Here is a 19,152-nt window from a genome sequence, read left to right as displayed (position 1 = left end):
TTCACTGTTGTCACTTACAAATTTTTTTGTTCTCATAAAACTTGTATTTCCAGTTAAATTTTTCATACTCTTCTCTGCTTTGTCATTTTTGTCAGTAAATCTCATTTCTGTTTCCCACACACATTTTACACATTGTTACTTCCTAACATTCACATTTTTGTCTTACAAGTTGTCACTCGTTTGTTATTCTTACAGCTGTTTAATGTTACCTGATGCTTTATTAAAAACTTTAAATCAATTAATCTCATCCATTACACCAAATACACATCTTACAATTATATAGTTTAGGAACATAATAAAAATATTTTTAAGTTGGTGCTATTTTCTTCTATTAATTTTTCTCTAGGCATTCATCTGGTTTCTGTATCCTTGTCTCAAAATTTTGCTTACTTAATCCTCACCACCCTGCCAGTAATACAAAAAGTTGCCATTTTTACTCATGTACAATACAGACAAGCTTTTATGTTCTCCCATTTCTATCATGCACAATACGAACAAGCTTTTATGTTCTCCCTGGACAGCTCAAATTTCTGGAGTTGTACTCTTATTATGCTTCCTTAGCTGTAGGAGAGTGTGCTCTGAGATATTACTTGTCCCAACACTGCAGGACTGTTCTTTAGGTCTGAATTCTGCTCAAACTGCTTTAAAGTCTCTTTAAATTTTAAAGAGGCAAATTACTGACTATGCAAAGACAAAGTAACATACATTCGCAGACATTTCTTTTGCTGAAGTGATCATCTGTTAAATTGCCCAAGAAATTGGTGCTAAAGGCATTTTTTGGGTTTATTTGGAAAGTTCTTACGAGTGTTTGTTACAAAACATTTTGTTTTTGCACAACAATAAAAGCAACTTTTTAGTCCATTGAGGATGTAACAGCTAACAAATACAGCCTAATATGCTGCCATTTTATTCTTTAATAAATAGCTAAATTTGCAGACAACAAGATGCAAACCTTTAAAGCTCCATGTTAAATTGTGAAGAAAGGAAAAATAAGTAAATTCTGAAAAGTTGTCTGAAATTATGTCTTAATATGTTTACTTCAAGTATATTCCCATAAGGAGCACTAAGTGTGGTGCTAATGTGCATAAAATGTTACTGTCATACTGCAAAATTCAGGCTAATTTAATAAAGCCTGATGTGCCTTACATCATGTTGCAATGATGCAATAATATGCTGCTAAATGAGTCACCTCACATTAGCTTCATGGCAACAGCAGAGTTGATGGCTATTGAAGGGAAAATGGGGTAGCAATATTACTGGAAATATTGATGGCCCAGCTTTCTATTGGATTTTTTTTTTTATCCAAAAAAAGCTGCTTTATTTACTACTAAGAGACATAAAACTTAAATAATAATAGCAGCAGAAATGAGTTCAAAATCCATCTGCCACTAAATAAAATATATGTAGTGCACACAGTATCATATGAATTGTCCATATGCTCTCTGTGTAGTACTATATATTTCATGCAATATGTATATATATAATGTACTATAGAGTAGTGTATATTTTATACATTTATATATATATATCTATATGATTGTATATAGTCTAAGAAAAATGTATTTAGTAAATTCAATCTGTAGCTCCTTCCAGCATTCATGTATTCTACAGTTTTATCAGCAGCAGCAGTTTTTTCTAAATGGGTTTTATAACTTCTAAAGTGTTCCATCATCACATAGAACAGAGAGATTAACAAGTAGGAAAAATAAGGTAAATTAAGATATGACTCTTTATAGAAAGGCTACACTTCAAACCAAAAGTGGTGAATGCCTCTTTAGTTCCTGCCTAGCATCCATTACATTCAGCACTCAATTCTACCTCCTTTCCCACACACAGCATAGTGTGCAGACTTCAAATTATTATGGAGGATAAATGTGTTATCTTTACATGTCAAAAAATCCATCATGACTGTTTTTCATGCATGATTGTTTAGAATGAAAATAGAATATTAAGGGGATAGTCACCAACAATTTCCTATCTTGAGCCTAGCGATGGCAGTGAGGAGAGACTGTGCCAGGCAGGAGAACAGGCACTGTTAGGCTAAAGGAGCTTCCCCCAGCAATTACCCAGGGCACTCATGGGCTCCTGGGGATGAAGTTACCTTCTGTGAAGACCCACACAAACAATTAGAAGAATTAGTCTAACAGCTACACATGTACTGCACATTTATCTCAATTTCACTTTAAAAATAGTGCAGACCCCTGGCTTTCTTTGAGCTCAGAGCTGTCAAACCAATGAGCAGTGACAGCTGGGGACCTTTTTGATGATATTGGAAATGGGAGTTGTGAATTCAATATCTGAAGCCTAATCTTGTTTCTTTTACATAAGCTACTGTTTTCAGCACTAAATCACACTAATGTGAAGAAAACCTTTTTTTTATTACAAGAAGCTTTCTGAAAATTTAACCTTTACGAGATTTTTAATTTGTGAAAAGATGCCCTTCCTAAAACTGCAATTACATGGCCAACAGGAATGGTGGAATCACCCACAAAAATCACAAACCACCACCCTCCCTGCAATTCAAAGACACAAAAAGAGACTTTGTGTCAAGTCACGTAGCATTGCATTTCATTTCAACAGCAAAATTGAGTTTTTAGTATTTCTTCTAAAAGCTGTCAATGCTTCCTCCAGGTAAAAATCTTTTATATTCTTCTATATCAGCTCTGCATAAGCCTCAATTTGTCATCTTACCCATCCACTTAAACTCTATATACTTTTGCATGCTCCTTTTTGGCTTGCTTAAAACACCTGATGGAAAGAAAACCTGCAAACCTGCATTTCCTGTTGCTAAAGTATTCGTAAATTAGCCATATTTATGTTCTTGTGACTAAATGTTACAGCTGAATCAGATTCCATTACCTAAGTCACTCAGGTTCTTAAGCTACATTGAAAATCAATCACACTTCAACTCCTACAGCCTAAATATAAAGCCTGTAGGTAGCAAACAGTCCCTACAAATCACTGCTTAGATTATTTTCAGTAAAAGGTGAGAATGATACTAAGAGTCTGAAACATTGCAGTTTACAGTGGTCTTGAAAATTTTCATTGCAGCCTTCTGTAAACTCAATAGAAAGGAAAAATTAAAATTCCTCACACATCCATACCAGGCTATTAATAGCCTTTACACCAGTAACATAAGGGAAGGAGGTAGGAGAAGGATGGATTTGAGAGTGTTTGGAGAAGTTAGGTATTTTCAATTCATCTGTACCCAATAAAATACTCAGGAGGGTGACTGGCTCTTGCCATTTTACCAATTCAGAAACCTTAGCCACTGTCCTTGAAGAACTCATGGTTCAGAACAGAGACCAGAAAATAATGGGGTTGGTTGGTTTCAGAGAGAAATAAAAGTAGTGGCTTGTAATTCCTCAACAACCTACATTTCCTTTTTTTCTTTTTTTTTAATACTAGAGGAAATAGACTGCAAACATCAGAAGATAATGAAGAAGTGATACTGATTCAGCTGGAATACACAACATAAAATTAATTTCCTTCTCAGATTGCATAAAAGCTGTTTCAATAAGACTTTTACCACTTCCACATTTCACAGGTGAACTAAGGAACCAAGGACAACTAAAACTAGTGCTGAATACAGAGCGAAGCTGATTAGAAAACAGCTAAGAGTTTATGATCAACAGTGGGTGAATGTATTAACTGAGACTTTGCAGGCGTCTGTTTTGGGCATCATTCCACCTCTTAATTAGTGACTTGGATGAAAAATGAAGATTACATTTAGTAAATTCACAAAGCAAATAACCCATAAGGATCTACAAATGCAGTGCAAGCCTGGAATTCAAAATTGCACTGACAAATTTAGAGATGATAGAAGCAACGCGTTAAAAAAATAAATACATTTTTGTCCATGGAACCTGTAAACTGAAAAATACAGGGTGACAAATAACAAGTTAGCCAGCATTACCATAAAAAGGTATTGAGAAATTTTAGATCACCATGATTAAAATATGTATCAGAGACTAGATATTTGTTAGGAAATAAGGCAAATACCACACAGCAAAAAATTCACAGTATTGTCAGAAAGATCCAGGAAATTTCTTTTTGCCATAGTGGTAAGGTCTTAGGTGAGGTACTTGACCTAATTTAAAATAGAAATTCCCTAGGGTTGTGAACCTACTGGAGAACTTTCAGAGCAGAGCATAAGCTTTTCTACTAGTATTTCAGCCTGAGATAGATCCTGTTACATATCCACTGTTAAAATATACCTGCACTATACACATCCATGTGAAAATTAAATCCAGTTATGCCTTATCTTTTCTAAGGACTCCTTATCATCTTAATCATCTAATGGTTTTTTCAGCCTCTACAGACTTAATAAATTCTTCTCGATGTCCACTGTCTGGAAGACAAGAGTTAACTACTCTAATTACAATGATGTTTAGATAAGGCACCAGGGAAACTTTTTAAGAGTAATTACACTTAAGTAGTTGAAAACAAAACCCAGGGTGGTCATGCAGTCTCTTCCATCTCTAGAGCTTTTTGAGAACTGACCACATGAAGCCTCTGTCAGGGACAATGCAGCCAATTCTTCATTTGGATTGTCATGACCTCTCATGAGCTCTTCTGACCTCCTTTATGACAGATTTCAAACACTGTAGCTGCAATGAAAGCTGTATTTCAAGCACTACCATGCATGTAACAAAAAATACTAAAAAACCTCAAAAAGCTTCAGAAATGCCACCACATTCTAAGTTAAATGAATTCAAATGCTGTCATATTTACCTGACAAAGACCAAAATAAACTGTAACTTATCAAATTAATTAAATGGAATTAAAATTTAGTTGAAAGCTAACTCTGTGTCCATTTTTTGTTATCCTTAATATAAAACCAAAACAGATTTACCACATAGTAAAAATTTTAGAGAAAAAGAAACTGAGGGAGATGAAATACCAGGAAGCTTACCAAAGGGATAAACAGAACAAAAAGAGATGTTAATAGAAACAAATATATGTAAGATTCTGGGTCTAAAATATCTATACGTAAAAAATTAATATTAAATCATACTAGATAGAAACAGTCCTAAATAGAGAGATAAAAAGATTTTCCTCACTGAGAAACCAAACAACAGAAATTACACTCATTACTGCAAAGCCAAATGGAATTTTATGCTAAGTTCACATAAACCCATTTTCCAATACAAAACATTAACTTAATGAAAGTAACGTAGAAATTAATTTGCTTCCAAACTAATGTCAAGTTTAAGTTATTACATTTAAATAGAGTACATACAGAGTTATTCAACAATAGTAACAACACTAATACAATGTTTTACTGTCTAGACTGGCAATAATGTGAAGCCCATAACTCTAAGGTGGAGAGGTATACTGTTTTTTGGGAGAATGTTACTGAAAGCTCACCCATACAGCTACAAATGAGTCTTTGTTTGCCACATCTGCGTTGCAGAGAAGTAGTAAAGGCTCTGAGAATGATCCTTTCTTAATAGGGGAAGCATTGCCACATGGTGCTGCCCATTCACACTTCCCAAGCTACTAGTTAAAAGACTAAAAATCAAGATCTCAAAGCCATATGCTAAATTTTATCCTCCAGAAGAAAGACACTCCTGAAAACATCAGTTCAAAGGAAACAGTCAACCTACAGTAAAATTAAAAAAATATTCCTCTTTGAGAAAATAAACATAAATTAATTTCTTAGAATTATAAACATATTAGTTATTTAAATCTTTATCAACAGACGCTGAATGTAATCACATGCTAATTATACTTTTTAAATAGGCAAACTTCCTGTATATTCAAAACAGACTTTTAAACAATGATCAAAGTATTCTTAGTCTGGCTCATTAGAAATAACATGAAGGAAATCATCACTCTAAAACGAAGAAATTCTGTACTTACTTGACAGCCTGGTAAGCCCGTATCTCTACCATACAGTGGAAATGGACCTCTGTCTGAGGTTTTCCCTATAAAAGAAAGAAATTTAAAATTTGGTTATTTTTATGATCCCCTAGATATCCACATCAGTTGTCCTTATATATGCAATTCAGAAAATCTGTTAGCATTATAGTAAATTTACAAACATTAAGTTGTGCAAATAAAATCAGGTTTTTATACATCTGTGTTTAACATACTCAAACAGCACTACAGTAATAGATGGCATATTTATCTAATTCAATTCCTTTTGTAAGCAGTCAGATACTACAAAATATTCCTATTCAGAATGTTTAAATACAAAAGGCAAAGGTTCATTTTCATTTCCTTTAGCAACAAGCAAAGGTAGAGACACTTTGAGACATTTCTCCTTCCCACATGAAACTAACACTTAGCTGGTATCCATCTTAGGCAATGAATATACTGAACAGTAAAATCGAACCACATGAAAAGCAAACAAAAACTTGATTCAGAAGAGTAAAACTCACACCAACCTTAAACCATGGCTGATTCATTCTGCCCTTGACACTCACCCCTAAACCCTTAAAAATCATTTTGTTTCATGTACAGATCAGCGGGTATGAAAGCAAGACAAGTGGACAAGACAGCCCAGCAGGCTTTTACAGCAGTTAGGACTCAAAACACCCTGTAACACCAATCAGAGTCCTATCCAAAGGTAAGCATTAATTAACCAAAACTACCCATTTGATAATGAATGCTATCTCACCCAACTAAGCAATCCCTTTTCCCAATAATGTGTGTGTTATCTTGTCCTAATAAGAAGAAAAAGTAGCCTTTTTACACATTCCCATTTCAGTGATCAATAGCTCCATGCTATTCCAATTGAACTCCAAGAACAGGACTTCCTTTGCTTTTTCTGATTTTTCTCTCTTACTACCAAAATTGCCTAAACATAATTTCATAAGAGGAAAATATGAAGTATGCTTTTTGTTCATTTTAAAAGTGCATCTTGTGCAAGCAAGGAGGAAGAGGAAGTCTGAATCTCTTGGAACAACATCTCTGTAAGATTATCATCTAGATAACTACCAATAGTATGGTCAACAATAGTTTGCTAGAAAAATGGCAGCTCTGCTGTAACAAAGGGAGGAAAAAAGTTAACATTTTTCTGCTGAAGCAATTTGCCTCTAACAACTATCAAGCACCAAGCAAATAAAATACCTAGCATGCAAAATTATAAGTAGTAGGATGAATCATGCTGCTCATATTAAACCAGACTCAGCATTTTCTTTCCAGAAAATGAGAATCTCATATCACATGATAAACAACTTTGACTGAAGTATGCAGTATTCCAGGCAGGCTTTAAAACAAATATTTGTACAAGAGTCAATTACAGAAGCTAGAAAAATTATGATTTAAATTATGGTTTGTGTAGCAAGCAAAAAATTGTTAGATAAGAACGCATAAAATCGTGTTATTTAAATGTTATAATTTTTAAAGTATGGCAGGTTCATACCAAAGGAGAAAAGCTTACTAGAACAGCCCAATCCATAGTAAATTTAGTTCCAAGAACTGACTGGGAAAAATCAAGGCTTTCTGATGCTGCACTCCCTAAATATTTATCAAAAATTAGCTGGAGCAAATTAATATTTACCCTGTATTCAAATGCCTCAGCTTTCCAATGAAGGGTTTGGAAAAGAACCCAGGATCAACTACAGGAGGGTGCTGAATTTCATACAGAGCCTCCCAAACACATTCCCAATGCAAGCACTTAGACAGGACTCCCCAGCTTGCAATAGTGACACAAAGTTAAAGGCACACATTTTTTAAACACCAAAAATTAACAGACACACACTACAGCAACACACATTGAGCCAAACTCAGTCCTGCTGCTGGTTCTCTGTCAAACTATGGACCTGCACCCTGTGGTCCCTCATGTGGGACTGGAGGAGTGTCAGCAGCTTCATCTCCACATCAGCACAGTACAAGGATGGGACAGAGAGGTGAGCAATCCTGGGCACCATTAGAGCAAGTTACTCTGTTCATGGAGTCCAGTGAAGGCCCTGAAGCCTCAGTGATAAAACACCAAGAAGGTTTCCCAGCATCGTGCTGTCTGGCCACATCACAGGATAATTTCACTATCAACACAGTGGGAAAGTGACAGAGCACACACCTCAAACTGCCTGTTGTCATTTCAACACACTTCAGCTGCTCCAGTCAAGGCACAATGCTATTCTCACTATTTAAACCTCTGGAGGCTAATGTCACAGGTAATGTTTACTTATCAATAGAAAGAAGAAATACTTAGCAATCCTTCACAAGTACTTAAAGGTGGGTAATGTCAAGTCTGAGAAGATGACACTTCCTCATTAGTTCCTGATCAGGTAGGTCCCACACAGTCTCTGATCCATGCAAGGGCAGTCTCTAGTATCCAACACAGTTCATACATATGACCAAATATATCAAAGCAGAACACGTTGGCTGGTTTTTAGCTAATGAAATAACTTTCTTATTTATTCATACTTTCTACAGATTGACAGAAGAGCATAAAAAGGTAGAGGTTACAGTAAAATCCAAACTTACTGGAGTCCCAGTGTTTGTGAGAATGCAAACTTTAAAAACACAATGAAACTGAGAGCCACAGCAGACCCTGAAATGACTTGCAGGTTTACCCCACAAGATTTGCAGTTGAGTCTGTTACATCTCTCTCAGGTCTTGTCTTAGTCAGTGCCCACTACACAGATAGCAGCAGTCTCTTTTGCATTACAGCTAGAAATTCAGGAACACTAATGCTCAGCATTTAGGGGACATAAGGAAACTCATGATAGTACCTGACATGAATTAGGAGAGGACTCTGCAAAAAACACTATAAATGCCAAAACCCTCACTGAACACTTTCATTTGCACAGGTTTGTGTAGAGATGGATGTAAGGTAGTGTGCAGATGTATCAGCTGGGAAGGTAAAGCAGATGCCCAGATGAAGTTTATTTCCTCTTCAGATCTGATTTTATTTATGCAACAAGAAAGTTAAATGCTGTCATTTTAGAAGCAAAATCTATGCCTTGCTTACCAAGTAGCATCATGGTAAGCTTTTCTTCAGGTTACATACTAGTGGCTCTATATATCAGAATTGTGCATTCCAATGAGATTTGGAATAAAGCAATGGACATTTAAGAACAATTGAGCTGGTTATGTGTAAAAATTTTACATCTGCACAGGTCAACTCACAAACTATTTGAATATTTTAGTAACTTGGAATTAATGTGTTTTCTTGGGCTTTGGTTTTGGGGTTTTTTTTGACATTTCATGTGTTTTTATCAAGAAAAATTTGAAGGACCTAGTCACCACCTAAAAGACTTAAAGTTCAGGGACTATGGAGTTAAAAGAAACCCAACCAAGAAAATCCCACTCGGCATTTTGAACCACAAATACTTCCTAACTGCATAAATTTAAAACTTTGACATATTCTGTATCAATTAAAACATTAATGGGCATTTAGTAAATAATTTTTTCTCTTGCAATCACTTGTCTAAATGTGATATGCTCACAACTTAATATAGCTTTTGAATACCACAGGAGGAATTGTCTTCCACAATACATCTATATGTATAACAGCTGTGCAGCTTAAATACTCTTAACACAGAACGAACTGAAACAGCAAGATGCAAACTGATAGTGAGTTGAAAACAGCACTGCATTAACTCTGAGCACTACTTCAGTGAATGTGCTATAAATGCCTACCAGTATAAAACAGCCTTTTACCACTGCCTATACATAATGCTTGGCTTATGAGAAGATGACAGAACTCTCAAAAAATTATTTAAATTCCCACGGAATTAACCCTTTACAGACTGAAAAATCTTTCTGTGCATTGCTAAGAATTTGTTTGGTTGGCAATATGGAAAGCAACAACATCTTTTAATGAAGCAATGTTTATCATCCAGTATGAATGCTACAGTGACCACAGCTGGCAGCTGCTCTGTTTGTCAGACATGAAGTATGTCTGCCCTACTTGAACAGAGAATCTGCTTTAAGTGAATACTGAAGCATGTTTTTAAAATTCCTAAACATCACTTCATCACTGATAACACTTTTAATCAGTCCCTACAGATAGCCTACCCAAAAGTCAGTTTATTACAAAACATTGGTGACAGCTTTAAGAATTTATTTTTCTTTTGAAGTTATTAAACTGGTGTTGGTAATTCAGCTAGAAATCAATTTTTATACTGCTTTCTCCACATCCACCAAATATGTGTCTTTGTTACCCACAGAATGAATACATTCAAATAATTTTTCATATGCAGATCCAATGTAAAAAGGAACAAGCTGCATAAGCTACACCGACAGGCACATACAAAAAACGCAAGAAAAACCTTCAACAAAATAGACATTTTTCTACTAATCAATATTGCCAAATTATCATGAAGTAGAAAGGACACAAAGTTTATAAAACAAGATTTTTGCAGGTCCATCCTTTATTCTTGCAAGTCTACTCTTTATCCTCTAAAAATTTGTTGGCACTAAAAATTCTTATTCAGCAATTATTCAGTACAGAGAAAAAAATTTACATTTGATTAAAACACAAACCCAGCCCTGCTCCTAGGACTTGCTGTGTTGCCTTCTTTTTTTGAGGCAAGACTGACTGGCACAAGCAGCCATAAAAAGTTTTACTATTTATCCATGCATTTTCTACAGCAGCAGAGGAATAATTTCTTCCTTTTCTACTGCTGTACAGCCTACTCATTAATAGAGGCTGTCATAGTTTAGGATCTTCTCTGTAGCATTTTAGAGATCTATAATGCACCCATGTATATAAATATACAACAAACATTTTTCCTTACGATACTTGAGACCAGACCTCCTGGAAATGAAACAGAGATCTGAAGCAACACAATTTGAAGAAATGGCTTAAAACAAATGACCTCCTATTCTCTTCATGACAATGTTTAAGCATTATTGGCTGATGCGTGCCAAGCATGCTGCTGGCTGCACTAAGGATGTTTAACAAGCCAGTGCCAACAAGTGCAGCTGCTGGACTTGCAGCACCCTCCTCCTGTTCATCCCAAGCCAAATTACTCACTCAGCTATGAACAATGAAGCAGTAACACAGGAAAATGCCAAGTGCAAGTGAGATTAGTGATAAACTACAGGATCCCTACAGAGGTCAGTGATTAGCAGGTCCCCAGTCGTAATCACTCTCCTAACCTAGCCTTTATCTCATCACACGTTCCATCTTAGCTCACTCTTCTGCCTGCAAGCAGCTTCCCCAATCAATATCCCTCCAAGTCTTGCAAACTCATCCACACTCTCTTACCTTTTAATAAAGCAGTCAAACCTACACAATACAGAATGGCTGCAAACTTGTAGGACAAATTTTTAACCTTAAGTCATGAATACACAATAAAATCCTATTATGGGAAAAATTGTAATGAAGTAACAGAACAGAAGAAAAACTACAAACATACTTAGCCAGAAATGCCATGGCCAAGTGTTGATTAGCAATGCCACCTATACAGCTCATCATAAAAATGGTATGAACAGACTGCAACTAGGAAAAAATGTTGGAGTTTTCTCCTCATACTGTGATATCTTCTAAGACCAGTTTTCCCAGACAAAAGAAGTAAATGTTTTTGCAAAATTTGGTTTTAACAATACAGCTTTTCTCCCTCCTCCTTTTTTTGGCCAAAATTTTAAAAGACTGAGATCCTACGAAACTAATGATTGTCAAGAAGTAAAAGTTTATAATTTTGAATGAGATGTATGGGATTTAACAGTATCAGGTCTGTCAGGAATCTCCTAGGATTCTCCATGCCATAAATTCTCATTTGTAAGAAGACAGCATTATACTTCTGTTATCTAGTCCAATTACTTATTTGGAGAAAGAACTGCTTTTCACATCCAAATAATCCAAAATGTGAAAATTCAGAAGCTGGAATTACCTGTAATCAACCATCCATTATAACTTTTGCAATTTAGGAACAAATACTGAATTATTCCTTTTGTTAACATTTGGACAAGATGATATTAGAAAAAAAAATTCAGCGTGCTTTCCAAAGACTAAAAAAGATAGAAGTTTTTATACTTACAGTTGTGTAGGCACTTGCAGATGTCTTTCACTGTGAAAATTCTACTGATTGAACCAACCAGGCAATAAATCTCAGAGTATATTTATAAAGATGTTAAACACAGAAGTCAAGGGATTTCTCACAACTTCTTTAACACAATATTTTTTTTTAAATAATGTCAATGTGTGAAGAGGTATTAAAGAACCTGCTTCTCAAAGACATGCCTTTGACACTTCCATCCCATTGATTTGTAAGTACATCTAAGAAAAGATGGAGTATTTTGTCAGTTTGCAGATCACTGCACAGATCTTGTGCTATAAAAACAATTTATTAATGTTCTTCTGTACTTCAAATACACAGGAGGTAAGGGTGGACTAAATTCTACATTATATTTGGATTGACCCTATGAACTTGTAATTTATATGCTCATGTCAAACTAAGAACATTTCTATTCCAACAGAGACTGATCCATGAGGGCTCCTTCCTGAGAACTATTCCTGTCCCTCCACTTAGCAGGCTTACACTGTTCTGAATAACAAATCAAATGTTTGCAAGGCTAAAAGGCACTGAAGTCGCTGGCAGGAAGAATGCACATCAGTAACTGAGGGAAGAGGGAGTACAAACCTGAAGAAAGAACTTTCTTCTCTTCCTCCCCCAAGCATATGTAGGCAAGTATCTGCGAACCAAATCATTCCTGAAGAACAGTTTCATGTAGTTTCAAATTCTCCACTACTCTGTCTACCCCAGGCTAACCTTACCATAAATAATGTTAGCACTCTATTAACCCATTAATGCGTGTTATACAGAGAGAGAACATCCAGGGAGAAACATTAAAAATATACTAAAAATGAGGGGAAACCAGAGAAGATTCAGAAAACAGTAACCAAAGTGAGTTTGCATATGAGCACACAAACATTCCACACTGGTGGCATTTGTCATACACATTTACTTATCTCACTTATCCATCCCATGTTTTTCTAGAGTATCCAAGTGTCTCCACTTTGTCTATTAAAATATTTCTCCTTTTGCCATCTTCCTCACGTCATCCGCAAGGGCTTCAGTTAAAATTCTCAAGTAACTAACGAAGTTGCTACTTACAGCTAACTTGAAAAGCATCCCTTGCTCTCCTGGTGTGGAATTTGTCCCAGATCTAAGGACAAAAATTACTTTGAACATCAATTACATTCTTAAGTCTAAAGTCAAGAGGATTTTTTAATTGGAAATGAATAGAGAATCCACACTTTACAACAAAATGCTACACCTGTTTCCAATTAAAAGATTATTTTGGTGACACTACTTACTACAGATTGCTAGATTACTGCATATATATATCTATACACACAAAAAAATAACTTCTGCAGATATCTACAGCTTCTCTCACTATCCAAGATCTATTAATTCTCATTAAATGTGAAAAGTCAGCTTGTCAACAAAGAAAGATTCCCCCTTGCCCATTTTCTGTATAAACACAGGGACAACCACAACAGACATTTATAACCATCTTCCATAAGGCAACTGGAAAATGCATACAATAGAGTTCTGCTGTACAACACTTCTGACAGTTCTTATTTGAATGACTTGCCTAACTTTTTCTATCTTTGCCCTTCACAGCCATCTCAACTGTACAGACAGAGGTTTATAAAACAGGAATTCCCAGACTGTGGGCTCCAGGCTAGCAGTAGCTGTTAGACTGACAAAAAAAAACAAACCAAAAAACAACAAACCAACAACAGTAAAAAAAAACCAAAAACCCAAAACAAAAAACCAACCAAACAAAGGAAAAACTCCACCAAACCACCCAAAGGACCAAACAGCACAGAAAAACAAGATAGAAAACCAAACCCCAAACACACATTAAATGCCAAAACACATTTAGGAAGACAAAACAACATGTTAAGTGTTTTCTCAGTATTACTTCTTCAAGAAACAATTCCCCAGGCACCACAGAATAATCAAGTTACTTGTTAAAACAGGAGGGGAAATCCTCAGGAGATGGTGCCTGAAAGGAGCCATCTCCTGTTTGGGGGCTGAAAACTCCTCACTATTCACATGCATTATATGAAGGCACATTGAGCCAAAAGAACATGAAACAGAAACCCCATAAAAAATAATTAGATAGTCTGGATTAATGCAAAGTACTTAAAACGCTAAGAGCTTAAAACAGGTGTTCTTATTTTAGTACAAAAGCAGTATTTACAGTAAGGGACTTTAGAATGTCCAAAAATTGCAAGCAATCCTCCCAAGCTCTGAACCACTGACGATAACCACACAAGAGAACATCAATGTCTGCAGAAATGTAAACTGGGATTGGAGCTACACAGAGAATGAACTTTTCACTGTCTCCCAAAATTCAAAAAATACAGATCTCTCTAAACCATCCCTGATCTGTAGGCACCTTATGTCTCCATGCATTTATGAAAACACCAATACCTTATTGCCAAGGCACCTCAAGTCTGAATACTGGAGTTTTAAGTCACAGTACTTAAAAGAGATCATAAACAGGTGTGGGAATGCAACTGGAGAAACATTAAGAATAATAACCCAAGTCCAGACACAGTCAAAGTGATCACAAGTCTCAGATTTAAAAACACCATGGAACACAGGGAGCTGCTCAATGAACTAAAGAATAAAACTTCATATATCAATAAATACTACCTCTCTGCTTGGCTACACATGCTTTCCAGAGGCTTTAAATGACCTAAAGCAGATAAGGAAAACACTTTTCCTCAGTGTGTTAAGAACAAAAGAACATTCATTGAAATATTGATAATTATTTTATAGAAATGATAACATGAAAAAGAATAAAATACTTAGTATTTCAACAGCAAGGAGAATGTAAAAGCAATTGCTAACATTCTGCACGTCTGTAACAGCAGGTTGAGGTAACCTGACTCCAAAAGGATTAAACTTTTTTTTTTTTCAAACATATATAAACCAAGGATTTCTCTCAGATATTAAGGTTTTTACCAAGTCTTAGAATACTTAGGAAGTGCAAGATCTCTGGAAGGAAGTTCATTTTTTACAATATTTAAAATAAGCAAATAGGATTACACAAACAATTTATTCCTCTGATAGCAAATAGTAAATAATGACATCACCAACATGGAATTTTACTAATGAAGGATTAGTAGGCTAATGGTAATGCTCTTCAATCTGAATTTGTGGGAAAGGTGTGTGTTTTTCATTGTAAGCTGGCCCAGTACACTATCAATGTATCTGATCTTTGTAAGCTATGTGCACTAATAACAAACTGCTTGACAATAAAAGATACATCTTAAAAGAATAATTTAAAGGAATAACCTTATTACTCTACTAAAATACTAATGCATTAAGGGAGTAAAAGTTAAGCACCAATGTTTTAAATGCAACTGGAAACATTGACTCAAACCTTGCCCCTAGATTTAGTCTTTTTTGCCTTATTTTTTTTTCTTTAAAGCATCAACTTGTCAATCTAAATGTGTTACTAGAAATTCAGAGCTTGTTGGCAGATGGAAAGAAATGAAGACAGGTCAGCAGAGTGCTCTGAACTGCACTTAAGGAAGCAAACTGCCTCTTACTCAGCCAAGTGCAGAAGGATACCTGTGGGACTGAGACAAGGCCCTGCAGCCAGGAACAGGGTTTACCCTTCAGGAGGAGGGAGGCAGCTATAGAAACTTTCCACGTTCCTCTATTACCCTAACCTTTCCTGTTGGCCTGCCTCAAGAGCACTGCAAAAGGCAGACTGGCCTTGGCAAATCCCATGGGGAACCTCCTGAGGTGTTGACTAGAAAAGGCCAAATGTCCACCTTGGTGCTAAGAATATGTGGTTATGATACTTGAAAGTATTGCAGAGTGAAAATCTTCCTTCTAAGCCTAAACAGTATTAATGTGTGAAAGTGAAACCACATGGGGTTTGTATCTTTTTATCTATTTTACCTGCTTGTACTTCAACTCCCTGGACTACAGAACGGGTACTGTGGAGCTCACATATCGCTGTGGAAGCCTTTTATCCACAAATAAGGTTAAATTTCAAAGACATTTCCCATTTCATACCTAGCTGTTATCTCTGCTGTAAGCTTTCAACTACACATTAGTCCTTGATATCAAACAGTCATAAACACTTATAAAACACTTTTCTTAATCCTGTTCTGAGTAACTCATCTAAGTCTCAGCATTTCAAGCACCTATTTTACTTCTCATTCAATTTTTTCAGCTCAAATTTATGTTTTTATCACTCTCTGTGCATCTATAATTCTGTTACTACCAACTATACAGTGTATATGGAACATTTCCTGCCTGATGTCTTTACCAGCCTGGAGAAAAACAGAAGACACCCTTCAAAGAATTTGCAAAGACTCCAATTTTGGAGATGCAGTTGATATACTTGAAGGCAGGACCACCATTCAGAGAAATGGAAATAATCTAGAGGATTGGGCCAACAGGAACCAATTCAACCAATTCATAAAACTCAACCAGAAGAAATGTAAAGCCCTGCAAGTGGCATGGAGCAGCCCTTGCACCAGTGCAGGTTGGGGCCCAAGTGCATGGAGCAGGACTGGTGCTCTGGAAGAGCAGCTGCACGTGAGACAGCGCAGGCAGGGCAGTGCCCATCCAGCCCTGCTATGCACCAAAAATATTGCACCTCACTTCCAAACCCCCAGTTAAAAGAAAACAAATCCCCACCAGCCCACAAACACCAACCAACTAACACTAAGCCAGACAGCAATAAACAGAAAGAATCCCACTGCTTTCATTGGATGCAAAGGGTCCTTTCTTCTAACTAGTATCACATCCATTCCAGAATCCTGGATTCTGAAATCCTGGAACTGGCAACTCTCCATCAGGTCAAATTACTTCCAATTTCTTCAGCTTCCTTTTGCAATGACTTCATAAATCTATTTTTCTATATTGGTTTCTCTTTACCTTTTATATTTGGAACTCATATTTACTTCTCCCTCAACATCAAAATTTAGTGAAACAAGTTTAAGCCTTCCAATTCAACTGAATTAAGTCCCTTAATTATTCATTACATACTGGCTCTGCAAAAATGCTCATGCATTTAAAAACACACACACTGTTCCATACCTCTTTCCTTCTTTGCCCATGAGAGCACTCTCATGGATATCTGCTCTCTGTAATGAGTTTATGATTTGCACTCTGCTGTACAAAAAAGCAAATGATACTGAATGATGACCAAAACTATCCTTCTTTGAGCAAGCCATTTGAAGAAGAGTTATAAAAAGGATTAAGACTGATATTGAAATATCTGAGTTTCTCCATTTTTTTAATTAAAAATTCCATAGTAAAGTAAAACATGGAATCACTGTAGGAGTTCCATGCCACAGTTATATCTTGAAACTTCCACTGCTTCTGTGTTTATTTAATTCACACATACATTCTAATGAAAAAAAACCAAAGTAGTACCGAGGTCATTTAAATTGCTGCACTTTTACTTCTAGGGTTATATTCACAAAGTCTATTTTAAGAACTGCTTTGGAAGCAACTGATGTTTTATGCAGTGAACTGCTATTTTCCCAGATGAATAGAATATCCATTCTTTGGCTCACAGTTTCCATGACACTAAAAACAAAACATTCATCGGCACTAGCTCAGTGTTTGATGGTAAATGCAGCTGCAGCTCACAACAGCTCGCAGTGTACCTCAGCCCGCCCCAGCTGAACAGAGGCACTGTATTTCCCCAACGCAATTTCATTGTTTTACAGACAAGCCCTTTCTTGCCAAACTCAAACATTTCAAATCCTGCTGCTGTTCTGTCTTGAAATGAAAAGATATTCAATTCTGTAAGTAATGATACTAATGCTAAGTCTTCCAAATTATCAAACACAGTACGTAACTAAAAACACGGCTTTGGTAACAGTAGCATCTGACCCCACAGTTAAAAAGAAATTTTTAGCCAAAGAATTTGAAACTTTACTCCTTGATACAATTCCAACTCACTTGCTTCAAGTAAGCTGTTGAAAAAAATTACAGGGACCATTTTAAAAGTTAAATGGAGAAATTCACATGGCAGTCCAGACACAATGAATGGCACTGAGCTTTCAGGACTGCTTCCCTCCCCAAAAGGAGCATTAAAGCGTGCATGTCTCTTTAAAACAAAGATATTGTAAGAGACAGTCTCCTGTTTAAGGGCAAAATGTAAGACTTCCATTTGCTAACAGTTTAATCCTGTCCCACATTAGCTAACTTTTAATGTGTTTGAGATTCAGTTTAAGTATATGGTCACTCCCCTTTTCACACAGGTCAGCACACCACTGTTAAACAAACACTGAGACTTAATCACATTGGTTTGATTCTGAAGGTCCCACTGAAAACCTAATCAATACTCCATATTTATTAGAAGTACATTTATGCACAAATTCAGTAAAGCAACTAAGCACATCTGGACTTCCAAGTATACGAATGGACTAAATTCAGCAGGGAATGCTCATATGAACTACACGCTCAGGAAACTGATGGGGACTGCAGGCAGATCCCAGAGAAATCTGACAAAGGAAGATGCACCATTTCAACCTACTCTTAATGTAGTTCTTAAGAAATTCTGTCAAAATTACTGGAAATATTGAAAAACGAATAAGTTAATAATAACCAGCTTGCAACTTGACAGAAGTGCTATTTTAAGCCAGAAATTAACTTCTGTTTTTGCCATAAAAATCAGCAGTAACACATCCGCCTTCTCTACGGGCAGCAAGCAAGCGGTGGCTGGCAGCAGGCCGTGTGACAGGAGCAGAGGGGACACGACCGCCGCCGCTCCGGGTGACAATGCCTTCCCGGGCAGCACAGGCGGCGCTGGCCCCGCTGCCGTGCCCAGAGCGCCCCCTCCCGGCCGCGCCGGCCCTGCAGCGCCACGGCAAGTGGCACATGGAAAATGTCACCTCCCGGCGCTGCTCAGCCAGCGCGGACCGAGACTCCCCTTCCCAGCAAGTTCCTTTAAAGTACAGCTCAATAAAGAAAAACAGTAATCCAAAGACTGCGGCAAAATTTAGTAATAAATCATTAGCGAAACAAAAATTAAATCATTGCTCTTTATACCCAAATCATTGACTTCAACTTGAGATTCAGCAGACCCTTCAGGATCAAAGAGTGTTACAGCAGCTTACTGTCAGAGGCCAGTGGAATTCACTTTCAAGCATTACTCTTCATAAATTTCTATTGATGGCCTTTCTACTGACAACCTACTGGACTTTTATCACATCCTTGCACTAAGCCATTAACAAGACTGGATCATCAGTGC

At 36.5% G+C, this 19,152-nt stretch overlaps 1 protein-coding gene across 6 annotated transcripts in view; it reads right to left on the bottom strand.

The window, feature by feature from the left end:
• The window catches only part of TCF12 (transcription factor 12), a 160,093-nt gene that overhangs the window by 64,233 nt on the left and 76,708 nt on the right, over nucleotides 1-19,152 (bottom strand). For all 6 annotated transcript variants that reach the window (XM_085070720.1, XM_085070722.1, XM_085070721.1 and 3 more), the window contains exon 7: nucleotides 5,866-5,930. In XM_085070720.1, coding sequence (XP_084926846.1) covers nucleotides 5,866-5,930 — 65 coding nt within the window. The remainder of the gene's footprint in view (nucleotides 1-5,865; nucleotides 5,931-19,152) is intronic.

The sequence above is a fragment of the Lichenostomus cassidix genome, chromosome 10 (assembly GCF_008360975.1).
Source record: "Lichenostomus cassidix isolate B80296 chromosome 10, HeHo_3.0, whole genome shotgun sequence".
NCBI classification, from domain to species: Eukaryota; Metazoa; Chordata; class Aves; order Passeriformes; family Meliphagidae; genus Lichenostomus; species Lichenostomus cassidix.
Note: the sequence above shows the minus strand (reverse complement) of the source record. Positions and strands in the feature narration are given on the sequence as shown.